Source organism: Aulonocara stuartgranti (genome assembly GCF_965226115.1).
Source record: "Aulonocara stuartgranti genome assembly, chromosome: 16".
Taxonomy (NCBI): domain Eukaryota; kingdom Metazoa; phylum Chordata; class Actinopteri; order Cichliformes; family Cichlidae; genus Aulonocara; species Aulonocara stuartgranti.
In genome coordinates this window covers 25996354-26015637 of record NC_138952.1, presented here as the reverse complement: position 1 = coordinate 26015637, position 19284 = coordinate 25996354, and the positions used below count along the sequence as shown (strand labels likewise).

Genomic DNA, 19284 nt, shown 5'->3' with positions numbered 1-19284 from the left:
AGTTTTGTATATACTTTTACAGTTTACTGTATGTTAAGCAATGTAAAATTCACTATTTTTAAATGATTTAGGACTTTCACGATTACTTACTCACAGTAATTTGACTTTCTGAAGACTCCCCCTACAGGAGAAATGGACCTGAACACATAACTCCTATTATTTTTATTTCTTGGTATTACCACCAGCCACTAGTCAAATATAATTAATTACTTATAACATTTTGTTATGCTGAAAACTGTGCAATAGTAAATTTCACCTTGATTTGAGCCTTTTTTTCTTCTCCCTCTCTCTTCAAATGTAAGACTTATGTGAAAATGTTACGGTTTCTGTATTTAATATCACTTAGCAGTGTAGTTTATCAATCACTAAAAAAGTTAAAGTTTATATTATACTTATTTTCCAGATAAATTTTGTTTAACTTTTACGTTTTTTGTTGTTTGTTTAAAATCTTTAAGACAATCTTTAGCATAATGAATGTTTTTGGTCCTTGTGAGCTGTTTCAAAGCAACTGTCAATCATAACAGTGTAATGTGTCTGACATTATATTTAAACTGTTTAAAAAACATGTGCTTATGTTACCATCTTTGCCAGATCAATCTCATTCTTACATTGTTTATTCCATATTTTGTCATTTGTTGTCAGAGGTGTCCAGGATCAGTTTCCTCTCCTACACCGTGCAGCGTAGTGTTTAACACTAATCGTATGGATAAATTCTCCCACCGCAGACCAGCTAATCCTATCGAGCCAACCAACTGGGAGAGGTATTGTTTGCCATGGTATGCCTAAGCATAGAGGAGATTAAACTATAGTGCCCAGTTACCCAGAAGCTGGTAGATAAATTGTTTCACCACTGGCCCCAAAGAGTACTTATTTTCCATTCTGTAACATTTGATTGCAAGAAAAAACTCATCTGCCATCTTAAGGGTCCTTTGCAAAATATTAATGAAGTTTTGTAGTGATACATGGAAATAAAAGATGCTTGTTTTATTAAGCAGTTAAAGTTTATTGGGAATACAGACAATTCAAGTCACTGAAAGATGCATTTAAATGAAGCTTGACTTCAGTTGAAGTCAGTGATTCTTCTGATGGAGCCGATCCTTGGGCTGATGCCTCCCCAGTCACTGTACCTCCGATACTCTCCAGGCCTCAGGTAGTACACTCTGCCCTTGTAGTTAGGTTGGTCGTACAGTAGCCAGTGGCCGTCCATCACATTGCAGGAGTTGAAATCAGACATGCTGAGTTGGTCTTGGACATTTGGACAGTCATCGACCAGCTCATGCATCTGCCCGGTCATGTCAGCACGCTCGTAAAGCCTCATCCTGTAGGAACCCTGGTGCTAGCAAAGAAATTAAAAAAAAAACTCTTATAATCTCCCCAATCAGGTCCTTCTTTACATGCATTTAATTACTTAAAACATTTTTGAAAAGCAAGAGTTGACCGGGTAACCTATAAGGATTTAAAAACTAGTCCCTTAATATAATATTTTTGTCTATTAACATCTTGCAAAAGAGCTTTCAGTAAACTCTATGGTGCTAAAATTAATTTATAGTTTCTGAATATCTGCCCATTTAGCAGTAACCCAATATGGGTTTCTGGTAACCTGATGGATATTATGGGGTTATAACAGAGTCTTAAAGCAAGTCATTATGACCTACCTGTGGGATCATACGGCAAGATCTGACACAGTCATTAATGCCAATCATACGCTGGTTATCAGAGTACTCTCCTCTCCTCAGATAGTACTGATTGCCCATGTAGTTGGGCCTCTCATACACCATGAAGCAGCCACTCTCCACCCTGATGGAGTTGCATCTGTTGAAGTAGGTGTGAAGATCGGCACAGTCGCTGCTGCACTCATGAGAGCGCCCTTGGAAGTTTCTGTCTTCGTAAAAAATGATCTGCAAAAGCAACAGGCACACACGGACACTTTTTTACAGAGTGCTGTTAGAAGCCACAAAAACAGGAGTTTTGTAAAACCACAACATTTAGTTTCTTTACCTTTCCCATGGTTGTGTTGGCATCAGACTCTATTACCAGTGCTGTCCCTGAGCCAAGCTACTGTGCTTTATAAAAAAGAAAGAAAGAAAGGACTGCTGTGTGATTGCACAGCATAAAGTATTGTCATTTAAATATATCCCCACAGTGATGATGGATCACAAGTGGGGGTGGGCAGATAGGAAAATCTGTTTATGTATAGATGACTCTTGGTGTGTGTCGTTATTGTTCTTTCCTCCATGTTCATCACAATTTCTTCCCGAAAATGCTGTTGTACAATAGGATGATAGTCACATAGTCCTGCACAACATCAGCAGAATAATACTGATATTTAATAGAGCCAGCACATAATTTGCACAAGCTGCCAGCTGTTTGCTTGTTGGGGTTTTTTTTTTATGTGAGTCAACATTTCTAAAGTATCAAACATGTTGGCTATGACTTCATATGAAGGACTTACAAAAATGTCTTACTCAGATCAGGTTACCACCATGGACTAATCTGTTTGTTTGAAACGTTACAGTACTAACAAATCATGCTTTGATAAATGAGGTCCTCCTCACAACTGAATGGACTATGACGACTCCATTTTGCAATTGCTTTATTACAATGGTGAGTCCAATGGTGAGCCCAAGCTTTACATAAGGGAATGTTCTGATGCAGGACAGTAGTATTTTGATTAAGTGACAAAAACTGTTTTCTGTTTCTTTCTTTAGTGTTGCAAGCATAATTATCTGAGTATGAAGGCTCTCTAAAATGTTCATGTAGCTCTGGCAACTACCAAAAGTGGTCAATAGTCCATGATGCGTTTGATGGATCCGACTCTGGCACTCCTGCCACCCCACTCACTGAACCTCTTATACTCTCCAGGCCTTATCAGGTACATCTTGCCCCGGTAGTTTGGGTGCTCGTAGAAGAGCCAGTTGCCATTTTTCACGTTGCAGGAGAAGATGTCATTAACGTGGAAGCGATCCATGACACTGGGACAGTCATCCACAAGGTCCATCACCTGACCCCCAAACTCGATCCGCTCATACAGGCGCATGTTGAACATCCCAGGGTCCTAGTTTTGAATCAAAGATGGTCATCATTTACTCAGCTGCACCTTCAGGAACTACCTCTACAAAAAAAAAGTTGTTATATTTGTAATGACTCTCGAATGTAATTATGGAATCTTCTATTTTGCTACAAGGAAATAATACTGAATGAGTTTGGGAAACTGATTTTTTGAACGACAATGAAATAATATGTTTTTAGCTTGCTAGCTAACCTAGCTAAACATGCTAATGTACCTACTTTGGTCAAAATGAAAGACACAGTTCCACTTCCTCAGATTGCACAAAAAGTGAAGGCAAAAAATACTTAAAGTGGACTTTAAAACATGTGTTAATGGCTCATTTACAACTAGAGTCTGCAAAACCTGTGAGTGGAAATCCAGTACCTGGGCCAGCCCATCTTCAAGACTCTAAAAACTGTGGTACAGATTGACTGGATGGATATTTTCATTATAAAGTGTTTTGATAGGCATTAGATTTGTGTCAGCATTTATTCACCTTTATAGAGCAGACTAATTCTGTAGTTATTTAAATAAAGTTATAATTAGCAAAACGTCATGTATTCATATCTGATTTGACCATTTTCATGGTAAAAGTTACCCTCTTTTTACATTTTCTTCAAAGAAAATCCAAAGTAAAATTAAATTCAAATACTGATTTAGCCTTTCTTTAAGGTGAAAGAACAGTGAAATCATGCTAACATTTAAAATATATTACACCAAAGGCAAAATTAGTCCTACAACAGTTGTTTTTGGAAGATCAATAGCAACAATTAAGATGCACCCTCTTGTATAAAGATCCATTTGATTTATATAACAGCTTGGAATAAGTAAATTAGACATAATATGCTATTACTTAGAAAATATTAAAAACAGAACGGCAGCTAAGATTATAAATGAGTCTATAATGGAGACTGTTTTTAAACCTGTAGGTTAAAAAGTGTTTGCAAAATCTTGAAATACATTTTAAAAACAAAGGTTTAAAAATTGTTTCAATAAAAGTTAGGTCTGGTTAGTTTACATTCTCACAATCTATCAAGAGGCAGTGTGAACTCTAGCGAATGTATAAGGCTGGGTTTGGCCAACTAACAGTAGCTCACCGTAGGGATGTGACGACAGGAGCTGACAGACTCGTTGACACCCATCCAGTGATGGAAGTCCGGATACTCTCCTCTCTTCAGGTAGTACTGGTTACCAGAGTAATTGGGTTTTTCATAGATCATGAAGCAACCACTCTCCACCTTGATTGAGTTGCAGCGGCTGAGTCGGCTTAACAAGTCCTCACAGTCATTACAGCACTCAAAATGGTGCCCAGAGAAGTTGTTGTCCTCATAGAAGATAATCTAAACATACAAATCATATATTTTTCAGTGTTTGCACTGCAAATATGTTCATTGGAAACAAATATTATCATATTTGCTTGAGTATTACAAGCATTTTCATGGTTTTAATGGACATCTCGGTACAAGTTGTGAACACTCAGGAAGCCTATTAGCATTTCGTACCCCACCTGCTTGTTTGCCCAAAACTGTCATTTTTACCTTCCCCATGTTGGCTGCTTCTCCTGCCCTGTGCCTAGTCTCTGTATGATCCATCCAGCTCTTTGAAGACTCAAACCTGTTACATATATAGTGAATGTGAAATGCAGACTCTGCACGTGTCATTCATATTGTAATGCCAGGAATCTTTGGCATTTGTGCCGTTGTGTTATCCTGAAGAGATGTTTGGGGATTATGTATGTACAGGTGAGCGCTGACTGGTCCAATGTCAACTCTGAATGGGTGCTGTTTGTTGTTGCACTGCTAAAATTTACCTCAGACTGAGGGTTTATGCTCCACCCACGTTCACCAAGATATCTTCTAAATGTTTACATTCATAAAAACCTCCAGTTGTTTTGTTTGGAGCTACTTGATTAGAATATTTTTTCCCATGGTAGAAATGAGTCTGTCTGTGTTTTTGTCAACAGAATGATAGTTTGTGTTTTATGTAATTTTTATTCTACCACTGCCATCTGGTGGTGAGCTTTATTTCTGACCAAAATAGAAACAATGTTTACATTTTTACTGACAACCTTTCAAAATGCTTGTGTTAATTTGTAGGATATTTGCTCATGTCTAAACAAACACAAAGGTCCAATAGATAACACTTGAGCCTGGGTGAGAAAAGTGTTAGTGCTTGAATGATTTTATTCAATCCTCTTATGAGCGTTAGGATGTCAGGCCACAAGCCCAGCACATTCTCCTGGGGAAAGATGCCCTCTAGATGCAGAGAGCAAAAACAAAACGGAGTACACTTGAGCACTGATGCCATTTTATTCAGTGTGTAAAACAAGGCAAAGAGTAGACATTTCACAAGAACTGTCCTTCCGTCTTTATAAATCCATGAGACGTCGGATGGACCCAACCCTGGAGCTAATGGCGTTCCAGTTGCTGAAGCTCCTATAATGGCCAGGTGAGAGGTAGTAGTGGCGCCCCCTGTAGTGGTGTTGCTCATACATCAGCCAGTGGCCATCTATCACATTGCAGGAGTTGAAGTTGGAGAGGCGGAAACGGTCCATGAGATTAGGACAGTCATCCGTCAGTTCCATCATTCCACCTTCCATGTCGAAATGCTCATACAGCCTCATCCTGAAGCTGCCACTGTGCTGCAGAGGTCAGGAAAGTCAAACGGTCACATTAGGTTTGTTTTTTGTGAAATCTGTTCATGTGCATAGCTGTGAGTTAGATGATGCACCACATACCTAATAAAATATCTGCAATAAGCTGCTTAGCCTAGCTTAGCATAGATACTGGCACTAAAAGAAGAGAGTAAACACTGATGCCTGTTTCTAGGCCATTTCTACTCTACACCACTGGTAGGCATGGTACGTGTTAATTAATGTTAACATACCAGTACCACCATACTTTTTAAAAATGAAATATTAATATCAAGTATTATGTATTACAAGTATCACAAGTATCTGATAATGTAAACCAGTGCAATTAACAGACTGATTTTCACTCTAATACATCTTAACAATTTACCCAGCTTGCCACTGTCCATAAAACGGGAGAAAAAAGACAGTAACAAGCTAGCGTGTGGCTACTATGGTTGACGAAAAGGATATTACATCATGGTCCTCTACCCAGAAAACAAAAGTTCTCTGGTGGGATAGGATAGTTTATATTTTTTAAACCAAAAACACCTCTGAACACAGATTGCTGTAGCAAAATTAGCCCATTTATTGGCTGATGCTACATGCTAAAAGTCAAGTATACAGTCTGCTGCTTGGCAGTTATGTTGGAGGACAAGCAAGCAAAATTTAAAACATTAGAATTAACAGAAGAGCACAAAAGCAGCACTTTATCAGCTTTGGAGCAGTCAGCAGTGACCTCTTTAGTTTAAGTGAAATCACCTTCATTTCTAATTTCAGAGTAGTTACTTTTTTAATCGAAAAAGAAAATCATTGAATAGTTTGTGTATGTTTTTCTGTGCGCTGAATCTATTATTGTAAGAGGTTAAGATGCAGTATGACACAGTGATGGTATTTTACTGAGGTTCTTACCGAGGGGATCATGCGACAAGATCTGACACAGTCATTCATGCCGGTCATGCCCATGTAGTCAGAGTACTCTCCCCTCCTCATGAAGTATTGGTTTCCCGCGTAGCCCGGACGGTCATAGATCATAAACATGCCACTTTCCACTCTAATGGAGCGGCAGTGGTCAAACATAGAGTGCAAGTTGGCACAGTCGCTCATGCACTCATAGTAACGGCCTCCAAAGTTCTTGTCCTCATAGAAGATGATCTGACCGAGGGACAGAAAAAGGCATGTAAGCTCATTTTTGATCTACAGATATCCGTCATGTAAAACGACATACAAACCTTTCCCATAATGCCTGCTGTTGTTGGTCAAACTTCTTCCTGCGTTTTTAAATCCTAAAATTAGCTTCCATCTTTATATACAATACCCTTTTAGGAGCAGTTGGTGTTATTTAAATGAGGCGTGGTGTCAGCAGAAATATTACAAGAGTCTTCCCACTCCTGTTTGTCATGTCCTGTGTTCAGGTTAACAGATGCCATACAGCTTCCAGCAAGAGCTACAACATGTGCAGGCGCTGGAACAGTCACAGGTCTTTCAATCTTCATGTGTTTGCTTTAAATGGGCTGGATTCAGAGTATGAAGGGTGAGTAAATGCCTATAAAACGTTTCTTTTTGCTGGTGTGTGTTGATATTGATTTATAATTTTCTGTAGGAGTGAGACTGACTACTAGAAAAACTAAAAACCGTACTTCCAACAAACATTACACCAAAAATTAGCCCTTTTTTTAATCAGGAGAATTCAGAAAGTAAATAATTACCTTATTACAAAGAGTTAGAGACACTCGTGCCAGTGAGTGTGTTCTAAAACTCTCTGCTGCAATTTCACTAAATTTTATGCAGTAAAAATTAAGCAGAACAATGCCATGTTCATTTTAATTATATTAATGCCACATGGCAACCTCCTTATTGAATGTGCAAGTATGTCAAAATGAGATAAAGGCTCATTCTGGCACAGGAAACTATTAAGGTTTCAAATAAATGTGTCAATGTGTGGAATGTCCATATAATAAATGATGATACTTAAATGCTGGAAATGTTTCCACAAAATTTATGTGTCATTTCATGTGATGTTAGTTAAATCAGTCAGTAACAAAGAAAGCACAGAAAGTAGTTTAACAACAGCTCCATTTATTTAGGAAGTTATATCTTAATAATGCCAAGTCAATCGCTGAGACACGTTACCATTTTTATTTCGTTTTGTTTTTCTATAGCGATTCAATCCAGATTAGAACTCTGTGATTCTGCGGAAGGAGCCAGTGGTGGCGCAGGTGGCCCCCCAGTCACTGAACTTGCGGTACTCCCCGGGCTTCATGAAGTACTGCCTGCCACGGTAGTTTGGGTGCTCGTAGAGGGTCCAGTAGCCGTCCATGACATTGCAGGAATAGATGTCACGGCTCCGAAAATGATCCTGCACCGACTCGCAGTCCTCACTGAACTCCATCATCTGACCCTGGAAGTTGGGTCGCTCGTAGATGCGCATGCGGTAGGGCCCCTCGCTGGTCTGGATGAACATAGCAGTAAGGTAAAACACAAAATTAGAGTAGCATCAGTACCTCTGCAGCTCTGTATGGGTGTGTGTGAGGGGAAGATTTATTGGAAATTGACATAGCTTACTCTTAAAAAATAAATGTGTCTAAAAAAAAAAAAAAAATGTCAAAACCATTGGGTTTTTTTTAATTTTGAATTTGTAGGACTGCATTAATATATCATCTAAATGTTGGCCTACATTGGCCTTGTTCAGTGATATCTGCATGTGAGCAAATAAAATTTCATTAAGTAATGTCAGAGGCTGGTATTTATTTGTCGTGCCACATCAAAAGAATAGTTAAACATAGACGTGCTTAAAATAAAAAATAATAATATACAGATAATACATGGAACCTGATTTAATACAGTTTTACAATGTGTCATAATTATGAGAAAACAGCAACAACAACTTATTTGACATTTATAATTGACTTTTATTTACTTGTTTGCCAAACATTACCTTCTCCTACACCTGACCTTGAACTATTTCATGTAGATTCTTTACAGGGAAAGCACTTTTCAGCAACTAAATCTAAACTCTTATTAAAGTGCAACTTTAGTTGGAAGGAAAAAATATCTAATATTTTAATCATGTTATTTGGCTTGTGCACATAGAAAACAGTAAAAATCAGTGGTTTAATCATCTAAATAATGACATAAAACCACTTCTAAGTCAGAAAATGTAATTCTCAAATGACATTTTTCATAGTATTAACTGCACATAGTTTCCTGTTCACTCACATAGGAGAAGGTACGGCAGGAGCGGATGGTGTCGTTGTAGCCCATCCAGCGCTGGTAGTCTGGGTACTCGCCTCTGGTCAGAACATACTGGTAGCCAGTGTAGTTGGGCTTCTCATACAGCACCCAGCAACCACTTTCCACCTTGATAGAGTTGCAGCGGCTGAAGTGGGGGTGCATGTCAGGGCAGTCGGTGTCGCACTCATACGAGCGACCCTGGAAGTTTCTGTCCTCATAGAATATGATCTAAAGCCAGGGGAGGAGGAGGAGGGTGGACAGAGGCAGTCACAGCCAAGTCTGGTGATGCTGTACTACAGATTTCAGTCGAGCCTGTATGTGTGATTCTGGTAGTGTTGATCATGTCATGGGTTGTTAAAGTCAGTTAAAGGCACTGTCAGTTTGTCGGTGTGTCTGGCAGCTTAGTTTTTAGAACCTAATCATTATTTGAGAAGCTGCAACACAACTTGTCAGCTTGAAGAAGCCCACTTCTAAACAAAATGAATCTCTCTTACCTTACTACTCATCCTGCAGTGTGCTGGAGCCAGTCACCTACAGAAAAATGGTGGTCTCACAAAGCGGCACCAGAGCCCCGCTATATAAACCTCAATCAAAGGGTTAGTAGATCCCACTTTAGCTGTTTTTTCAATGAGTGGGGATTTAACGTACTGGCATCGTTGCCAAGAGTCTTGATCCTGCGCATACAGCGAAAATCCCTGAATCATCAATGCAAAAGTCCTACCAGGCAAATTACTGACCCACTGTGCCCTCTTTATTGATATGGACATTAGAGACACATTTTATCCACTCATCAAGGAGATTAATCTTTGCTCGCAGAATGTCAGAGGTAATCACAAAATGAATCAGCCTCTATAAACATTTGCAGAAATTCCAAAAAAGAAAAATGTGGATTTGTGTGTTTTATTTGTATGAGGAAAATGGGACCAGGCACCTTCAGTGTAAAGTCAATATCAGTACCAAAGTGATATTTAGGTGCTTTTACTTTGTGTCACTTTGGAGTTTGTATTCAGGTACACTTATTTGACAGTTTTAGTAACTCTACAAACAATCTGATATGTAATTGTAAAGAGATACCAAATATCCAGTTTTTCTCTTACAATGGTAACGAATGCTTCTAAATATTACTGGGCATGGATTAGGACTGATTCTAAAAGTCAATCATTTGAGATTTTCTTACATTTCTATAACAATTCAATTGTATTTATATAGCCGCAACAACAGTTGCATCAGGGTAGTTTATACTGCAAGGTAACAAACCTACAATAATCATTTATCCACAAACTGATTCTCTAAATTAATAACATAACCCGAGGTAACAAAAATGATTTCATTGTTTTCATCAAAGACAAAACTGGAATGTTTAACAGGTAATAAGTGAATCTTGTCAAAAGCATAAACTTATATTGCTGTATGCTATGAGGAGTGCCTAGACTTGTACATGGGAGAAACCAAACAGCCACTCCACAAACGCATGCCACCTCGACGGGACAAGGCTCAGCTGTATATCTGCACCTAAAGGATAGAGTTCACTCTTTTAAAGGTTCCCGGCGTTCACATTTTGGACAGAGAAGAAAGATGGTTTGAAAAAGGACTGAAACAGGCCTCTATGTCTACTGTGAATGACCGTCATTGAACAGAGGCCTACGACACACTGTCTGCCACCTACAATCCAGTTTTGAGATCCCTTCCCAGGCGCCTCAACCCCAACTCATCAGGTGACTTCAATAGGTACATGAGAGGTTGAGGTTGTCACACAGGTGTCTCCCGAAACCTCTGTTGGTAATGACCCACGCCTTTTTTTCACACCCTGGACCTTTTGATGACATACATGATCAATAGTGTTTCAACGACCCTTCACAGAATCGATCCTGAGGGTGGCTGTAGCTCAGGTGGTAGAGCAGGTCACCTACTAACTAACTGGGAGGTTTGCAGTTTGATCGCAGTCTACATGCCAAATATCCTTGGACAAGATACTAACCCCATGTTGCTCTCTGATGCATCCATCGGGGTATGTAGGAATGTTAGATAGTAAGTGCTTAGGGGGGAAAAGTACTGGTGTGACAAGTTGTGTAAAGCACTTTGAGTGCTCAGATAGAGTAGAAAATTGCTATATAAGGATCAGTCCATTTACCAATCCCTACTAGGGTTTAAATATCCGGGACTCTCCACCTTTTGGTTTTAGAACTGAAGAAACCTCTTGGATGAGAAATAAAAACGTCTTCAAACAACTTAAAGAAGTCCAGTCCAGATAGATACCAGTGACAGGTTGAGCCAATTTAATTTTGATGAAAATTAGGTCAAGGTCATATCAAATATGAAAATCAGTAAACCCTGACCTTGTGTATGAGCTGTGTCTTTCTTGGTGAGGACAAGCCATTTTTAACTCCAAGAGTTGTATTTTTCCTGGGTAAATAATATATTTTTAAAAATCTCTGACTCCGGTGAGACCATCAGTAGTTTGAGTCATTGCACATCTCCAGCATCACCAAAGGCTGTTTGACCAAGAAGCATGGAGTTGTGCTTCAGGTCATCAGACCTCCATAATCGCATAAACTCCACCAACACAGTCTGGTATGGCACTTTGCGAGGAGTACAGAGTGAAGGAAACACATTAAAGCATGACATTGAATGTAGTAACAACTTATTCATATAATGCATTATCAAATAACACAGAGCCCAGTTGACAGAAAATACTTCTCTGTTTATGTCTCTTTTATTTCTGAGTACTTCAAGTGCATTTTTGAGTTTAAGTGACATTTTTAGTTGAGTACGTTAACATTCAACTGAGCAGTTTTACCATTTCATGTTAGTATTATTGCTCCAGCTCAATGTCTCTACTTCTGGCAGCTGCTGGAGGTTGACGTCAGTTGTGCAGAGACTCTTGCGAGCTTTCATAGTGCTCAGTCCTTTCCTGGTGAACATCACTGCTTTTCTAAAAGTGAAGCAGAGCGTATGGGAGGTCTTTTTAGATCCACAGGGTGGCAGCAGAGGATTTTCAATGCAGACGTTGGAAAAAGAAATTACTGTTCAAATATTTCCTTCTTGGCTTTGGCCATTTCAAAGCCTAGTCTTTTCTCTGAAATATTTCTGGACTGATGTTGAACATTTCAAAATTACTTCCTATCGCTTTTCCTAATCACTTTTCCTTAACTTAGACTGAAAATGCCATGAGGTCAGGGAAATGTGGGAATACTAAGAAAAAAAGAACCGCATTACCCAAACTGTATTTACAGGAGACTAAGAGGGCCTACAACAGTGGCACTGAGGACCACCTGACATGTAACAACTCAAGAAAGGTCTGATGAAGACTACAACAACAAAGGGAACATCTGCAACATCTGAATGGCAACACGGAGGAACTAAATTGTTTCTTCTTCCAATTTGAGGCCAAAAGATTTCATAGATTCACTCTGCAGGAATAGGATGTGCGTTCAGGTCAGTCAGCTCTAGAAATGCATAAAGTCAGCTACATTTACCTAACTGATTAAGAGGTGATTTGAGACACTGGTCCTGCATCATATCAAAACCAGCCTCTCTTCCACATTTAGCTCACATCAGTTTGCACACAAAGCTAACAGACCCACCGAAGAGGCCATCACCATCCACACAGCACTAAACCACCTGGAACACAGAGCTGGACATCCTGTGGACATGCTAATCAGCATGCTACATGACTTGGCCTCTCAATCCCCATCGGCAACAGGACCAAAGACTTCCTCACCAGCCGTTCACAGACAGTCAAACTAGGTCCTCACCTCTACTACTCCATCACTGCGTACCTGTCCGCTCCTATAACACCATAATTAAATTAGACACAACCATCATTAAGCTTATCACAAGAAATGAGTCAGCATACAGAGAAGAGCTATGAAGACTATCTGAGTGATTCTTGGTGAATAACCAGAGACTCATCACCACAAAGACAACTGCATTATTAGTGGAGGAAATATGACACAGTTCTGCCCCTCTCTGTATAAATGGAGCACGCGTAGGAAGGGTGCAGACATCCTGGGGGTTTCATATACGAGGACCTCTCCTGGTCGGCCAACACCACTGCAACTTCCAAAAGAAAGTGCAGGAATGAGCGATAAGAACTGCACAGAAAAGAACTGACTGCTTGTTTCTGGAGGAGAGTGCCATATCACGCTACCTCAGCAGAAATACCAAAATTGTCCAGGACTTCACTCACCCGGGCCATCATCTATGGCAGGTGTTATAGGCCAAGACTCACACGTCCAGATTTAGCAAAAGGTTGTTTCAGCAGGCGGTGCGGATGTTAAATAAGAAAAAAACCTAAAAGGTGTGATTTTATTTATTCTACGTGCTACCGTCTCGTGTTTTAGTCAACATCTTGTCTTATACCATGGCACCATAGAGTATTATTTTAATTTGGCTCTATGTACAATAAAGGCAGTCTTTAATAATCTGCTTGATGTCAGATTATTAAATATCGAGGTGTGTCTGATGTGCTGAAGCTACTGTCTCTTGAAGATGCAACCTTCACTTTACTTTCATCATTGAAATAAAGCTGCTTGTCTTTATTTGTAATTGGGGGGGGAGGTGGGGGTTGCACACAGCGAGACTTAGTAAGCAGCAGGTGTTAATAAAACAGAGTATGCAGCTGAGTTTAGCAAGTGGTTAAAAGTTTAAAACATATCTGCATGTTGTATATGGTTTATGATGGGAAACACAGGAGCCATTTACATGATTTGTACTGACTACTGAAGTATTTTTCCTTGGTATTTAGAGATCTTTTAGAGTTCTTATTTTGCCTACCACACATATGGTGATTGCTCAGATACGGTACTCACACTGATGAAGGACTGAGATGAAGTGGAAAACGAAGATGAAACTTGCTTCGGTGGAGCACTTGCCTTTGTCTGCCCGGACAGCCATCGTTTCAGCTTCTGATCTGCAAGAGTTTCGTTTTGGGGTTTTCAAAAAACAAAACAAAAAACAGTCCTTCAGAATATTAATGGCTCAGTCACACTAGATTGAAAAACCTCCCAGGATGATTGGAATGAATTTTCTTTCACATTTGGCATTTGAAGCAACCAACTGGTTTGAAACCATTTTTGCTCACTGGTCACCTGGTAGGAGCAAACCTGCCTCCCAGCAAATAACTGCTGTCAATTGCAGTCAGCCTGAGTCTGCAGAATAGCTTTACTCAGTCACTACTGAACTGAAGTACATGTTTGAGTGCTTCTGTTTTGTATTCCTTATATTTCTACTTGGCTCAAAAATCAAACATTCTGCAAACTGATAAATACTTTTAAAGAATAACGTTTGGCAAAAGAGCACTTTTTGCAAAAAATCAAAGAAAAAACAAAACAGAAGTCATAAAAGTTCATGTAGACAGAATAGTACATTGTTGATGATGTTGTCTATATTGTTTAAAGAAACAAAACACAGATCAAAGAAGATTAAAACTCAAAAGAAGGAAAAGTTCTTGCTTTTGTTTTTTTTGTTTTGTTTTTTTACTTAAAGTTTCCCAGGAAACTCAAGATAAATACTGCTGAGTACACTACTAAGAGGTCAGAGAGGTTTTGCTATACTCATTTATCTGTTGAGGAGTGTGTCTCCAGAAAGAGTAAAAAAAAGAAAAGAAAATCTTATTTTAAGTTGCTTATATTTTATATGTACTCATAAAATCTAAATATTCTTGCCAAGCACCAGACGCACTCCGTTTTGAGACTTGTTTCAAGTATAGACTGTATTAAAGTTGCCAGCAACTCGCGCCCGCTTTGGTTGTACAAAGCAGTTTAATTGTATAGAAATCTATTTGATTCCCATTTGAGAAACAATTTGTATCTTTATTCTCTTGTCACTACCATAAAGGCTAAACCAGACAACACACACTTACTGTGTTTCTTGGAGTGGTACACGGCCTTGTAGGATCCAAGTATTGCAAACGGATGATAGGACAGAGTGATGGGATAGACAATTGAGCCCTTGGGTTAAGAAAAAGAAAAAGGAATGAAATGTTTTTAGACAAAATTATGTTTCAAAAAGGATAAAACAGTTGCAGCCACTTTCCTAACTAGGACACTTTTGTACCTTGGACTTCTGGTTGGGGTATGAAGCGGCTGGTTTACACCTGTACAGAGTCAAGATTTCCTCCACTGGCAGGCTACTCTAAACAGAAACACACAACAGCTAAAATAAGCAGTTTAGGCATTAAGTGCATCAAAGTACTTTCAGGAAGGTTTTTCGAGAGTTTACCTTCAGCTTTTAGATTTATTAAAAGTTGCATTTACATGTAAAAATCCTTACCATAATAATCCCAGCAAAGGATGACAAGATCATAGCCTCCCGCTCTAAGCGATTAGGATACTGGGCACTTCCTAAACTGCATGTTGCTCCACTGTGGTGCAGGAGGAAGGTGATGAAAGGCAACCAATCCACCAACTGACTCTATTCATTTGCCTTTGTAAAAGCACTGTACGGCATCATGTGTTATTACAGCTGCTTTTACCAAAGTTTTGTTTATTTTTATACTTGTTATTTAATTTTTACTAAATTTTGTGAGCATAATAAACATAATTCAGGATTATCAATGATAGAACGTTTAACTTTAAAAAACAGAAAACGTACATGATCTCTCTGTCGAGCACATGTCGTCCTTCCTTCTTCTCCAGCCACCAAAGGGCAACACTGATTGCAAGATCATAGTGAGCCTACAACATGTCACACAGAAGTTGCCAGCTCTACTTAGTTATACATTAAAACATTATTTTAGCATTGGTTGCTTCTGCTGAGTTTTTACCAAGTCATCCAGCGCTGTGAAAGTTCCCTTGCCCTTCGGATCAAAGGCGTCTTCCCTAAGTTTCTGTCCAATGTAGTTGTCTCTGTTTGGGAACAGGAGAAAATGAACCAGTTGCCAGTTTACTTACCGACTGCACGGTATGCTTTGTAACATTTTAGCATCCACTCACATAAGGGCCTCAACATCTCTTTTGAGCTTGTTTGCCTCCATTTTCTGAATGAAATCCTTTCATCTAGGACTCCTGCAGAGAAATCAACACATGTAGAGTCCACAGTACATCTTCTACATCTTAACTAGTCACCTCAGAGTTTTGTGCAATTTGTTGTTTTATTCATTTTTGAATGATAAAAGTGTAATTTTCCTAACAACATGTAACCTAACTGAATGTGAAACCATGCTTTTAATGTTTCAGTTAACATATTCAGACCCTTTGATGTGCCTCCTGTTCATTTTTATTGAATTCACCAGTCACTGGGAGACTTCATAGAGATGGGCATCTGGCCAGTTTGAGCAGAAATAGTGCACACCAGGGAAAGGACCAACTTACCAGGAACCAATCCTCGATAAACAGAAGACTGTGCAAGAAAGTTATAGAATTCGATGTTGCATGCATGATGGCTTCTCTATGTGTGCGGCTGCTGAGTTCTACACCTGCAGGTTATTGAATTTATACACAAAGAATGTAATTGATTGAGTGGCAATGAATATCTGCACCCATGAAATGAAATTATTTGCTCCTGGCTGCGTTTTTTCTCACCTGCAGTTTTTGACATGAATATAATTCCTTAACAGGGTACCGTATCAGCTTTTGTGTTTGTCAGAAAGCTCTGAAAGGCCTCTGTGAGCACATGGAAAAGGATTACAAAAAATATAAATTCTTTGTACTAATAAACTAGAGGCAGTGTGTGTGCTGATACCATCCTTAGAGTGAAGCAAGGTAGTGGTAGTATAACGCCAATGCTTTAAACCAGGGGTGTGTAACTCCAGGCCTCGAGGGCTGGTGTCTTGCAGCTTTTAGATAGCACCCTGGGTCAACACACCTTAATCAAATGATTAGTTCATTACCAGGCTTCTGGAGAACTTCATGACATGTTGAGGAGGTAGTTTAGCCATTTGAATCAGCTGTGTTGGATTGGATCAAGGACACATCGAAAACCTGCAGCACACTGGCCCTTTAACACCTGTGCTTTAAACCTACAGACCACGTTAGAGCAGGGGTCTCAAACTCCACTCCTCGAGGGCCGGTATCCTGAAACTTCATGTGTTCCTGTTGCAACACACCTGAATACAGTTAATAGGTCATTACCAGGACTCTATAGAAGTATAGAGCATGCTGAGGTGGCAGTTCAGTCAAGTTCTAGACTCTTGCTAATGACCTACTAATTGTATTCAGGTGTGTTGCAACAGGGACATGTGGAAAGGTTTCAGAACACCAGCCCTCGAGGACTGGAGTTTGAGACCCCTGCGTTAGAGAGACTTATGATGCCAGTTTACTGACACCACCCATCCTATGTGAAGGAGCTCAAGAAGTTTTGTCATGGGAAATAAGATATACTGTCCGCAACCAGGCGTGCAAATCCTCTAGACAACTTAAGGTCTTGGTCTATAGGCAGTCACCATTCTGCCGGCACTCAAAGCCATCATGGCTCAAGTTTGCACTGTCGTCTTCCTGCAGGACTGCTCACTGATGTGCCCAACCAGCCTCTGCATTGGTTAAGTTCCCAGAATGATCTATGCAAACAGGCAACACAAGACCAAAACGCAAAGTGGCTTCCAAAAATTTCTCAACTAAAGGTCTAAATACCTTTATAAATTAGATATTTTAGTTGTTGATTTTTAATACATTTGCAACATTTTGTTATTAACGATTAGTATGCAAAAACTGACGTGGGACAAATAGCCATTTCAATCCTTTAAAATTAATACCAAAACATACTTTAGTGGAACAAAGCAAGTAGATGTGAATTCTATCAGATGAGATTGGATAGTTTATCTCTTAATCCAGTGGTCCCCAAGGAAAGGCTTAATCTCAGACAGTATTTCCGCGGACCAGCCTTAAAGGTGTCGCAGACAAATACAACAAAATAAAATGTTACGACCAAGCAAAAACTGTGGTATTTTGTAAATATAATGATAAACGCGAGTTCACTGTGTCACTTTATTATCAGCTTCCCCCTGAGATGCGCCAACTCTCAATGTTGTTGGCGCATTTCAGGAGGAGCATTTCCTCTCTGCCCCATAATGGTCTCTAGTCGCTATGGTAACGTGTAAACATTTCTTTCAGAATAATACACACAACTACACGGGTAAAGAACCAGGGAAACCAAGCTAACGATAAAAAAACCCACGAAAACCATAAATATCACAGCCTCAACTCTCGCGGCCCAGTACCAAACGACTCATGGACCGGTACCGGTCCGTGGCCCGGGTGGTGGAGACCGCTGTCTTAATCTATCAGGGTGGCAATGAGCTTGCATCAGGCAGTTCACTTAAAATACAGGATTGATTAACTGATGATCTCACAGACAACCTGACACCCTTACTGGGCTCACTTCCTCTCTAATCAATGATTTCCGAATCCAAACTAGAATTCCTTTTCCCCGTGTAGCACATTTTAGATAAAGACAAAGAACAAACAGCAACACATTAAACACATGCACGTGTTTTCAAGAAAGATACTCACTCAACTGGTCAAAAGGAGATTACAGTACTTCACCTGACACGATCATACAAAATCCTAAACATAGACGACTGCAGTCATGCGACACTGAATGCTTTAACCTTTCTAGGTGGGACACAAGCTTTTAACATCAACGTCCAGCAGACTTCTCAGATGAACAGCATAGCCTGAATAATTTACAGACCTGTCAGTCTGATCATTACCAAACCAGACATCCCAAGGAAACAAGTGAAGCAGGGTAGGTAGAAACACAGAGAGCAGTGACGTGCATAAATGTGCCTATTGCAATCAATATAGGAGCAAGGGGAGAAAAACAACATAATAGCATATTGTAACTTTGGTACAAGGCTAAATTAGTACTTACACAAATGTATGTATGTATAAGGAGGAAAATATCAGAATACTACAAACCAGTACTGAATGTCCTCATATGTGGATCTCATTTTTCTCAGAACCAAAAATCTGGTTTAAAAAAATCTGGTAATTATTTGTTTCTACATTCATCAGGTCCCAATCAGCCCAAATAGCAAAGAGAAATTAAAAATGCATGCTGTGGAAGAGTTCAGGTCTTAGGAGGTTAAGGAAACCTATATATTGTATTATTTATTAGTTTCAGATGTAGCCATTCTTGTATTTTGCTTGTTTACATTATTGTATTTTGCACAACTCTGTTGCTTGTGAAGCTCGCACACAAGAACTTCACTCACATGTGCTGTACCAATGTACCTGCACATGTGATGTGACAATAAAAGGGATTTGATTTGATTTGAAACCGCAGCATTTTAGCAATGTAGTGACTGAGGTAAACCTTATTGTCTCTGCCAAGTAGGTTATGCGTGCATGTCATCATTCTGTCTGTAAACATGATAGATCAAGAAGTTTTGAATGAATTCTAATAAAACTTTATAGGAGTGTAGATCATGTTA

At 39.4% G+C, this 19284-nt stretch overlaps 3 protein-coding genes across 4 annotated transcripts; all 3 read right to left on the bottom strand.

The window, feature by feature from the left end:
• Window positions 1-1000: 1000 nt before the first annotated feature.
• On the bottom strand, window positions 1001-9495 carry LOC309690468 (uncharacterized protein). Its single transcript, XM_082507497.1, has 5 exons — window positions 9407-9495; window positions 8898-9140; window positions 7858-8130; window positions 6591-6833; window positions 1001-1336 (listed from the first exon to the last, which is right to left on the bottom strand). Exons 1-5 carry the CDS (start codon window positions 9416-9418, stop codon window positions 1061-1063), a joined length of 1047 nt encoding a protein of 348 aa, XP_082363623.1. The 5' UTR covers window positions 9419-9495; the 3' UTR covers window positions 1001-1060.
• LOC309690551 (gamma-crystallin S-1-like) lies at window positions 2604-4710 on the bottom strand (the record flags this gene model as incomplete). Its single annotated transcript, XM_082507654.1, has 3 exons — window positions 2604-3055; window positions 4147-4389; window positions 4588-4710. 3 exons carry the CDS (start codon window positions 4708-4710, stop codon window positions 2783-2785), a joined length of 639 nt encoding a protein of 212 aa, XP_082363780.1. The 3' UTR covers window positions 2604-2782.
• A 2175-nt stretch (window positions 9496-11670) lies between the features above and the next one.
• Window positions 11671-18877, bottom strand: c9h2orf80 (chromosome 9 C2orf80 homolog). Of its 2 annotated transcripts, none has more exons than XM_082507510.1 (9): window positions 18362-18877; window positions 15848-15919; window positions 15679-15760; window positions 15507-15589; window positions 15186-15276; window positions 14970-15047; window positions 14776-14863; window positions 13724-13824; window positions 11671-11844 (listed from the first exon to the last, which is right to left on the bottom strand). In XM_082507510.1, exons 2-9 carry the CDS (start codon window positions 15886-15888, stop codon window positions 11776-11778), a joined length of 633 nt encoding a protein of 210 aa, XP_082363636.1. In that variant the 5' UTR covers window positions 15889-15919; window positions 18362-18877; the 3' UTR covers window positions 11671-11775. The 2 variants fall into 2 exon arrangements, with proteins under 2 accessions (XP_082363636.1, XP_082363635.1); XM_082507509.1 differs by lacking the exon at window positions 18362-18877 and adding an exon at window positions 16226-16802.
• Between the last annotated feature and the right edge of the window lie 407 nt (window positions 18878-19284).

What these genes read in the sequence shown, in the direction of transcription:
- LOC309690468 (XM_082507497.1), bottom strand. An exon ending in CCTGCCGTACCTTCTCCTAT is followed by an intron (nt 8,131 to 8,897) that starts GTGAGTGAACAG and finishes ATGTTCATCCAG; the next exon opens with ACCAGCGAGGGGCCCTACCG. An exon ending in CTTGTCGCATGATCCCCTCG is followed by an intron (nt 1,337 to 6,590) that starts GTAAGAACCTCA and finishes TTTCTTTGCTAG; the next exon opens with CACCAGGGTTCCTACAGGAT.
- c9h2orf80 (XM_082507510.1), bottom strand. Translation starts at nt 15,888, where the DNA reads ATGGAGGCAAACAAGCTCAAAAGAGATGTTGAGGCCCTTAT. An exon ending in GTGCTCGACAGAGAGATCAT is followed by an intron (nt 15,277 to 15,506) that starts GTACGTTTTCTG and finishes CCTGCACCACAG; the next exon opens with TGGAGCAACATGCAGTTTAG. An exon ending in CCTTTGCTGGGATTATTATG is followed by an intron (nt 15,048 to 15,185) that starts GTAAGGATTTTT and finishes GTTTCTGTTTAG; the next exon opens with AGTAGCCTGCCAGTGGAGGA.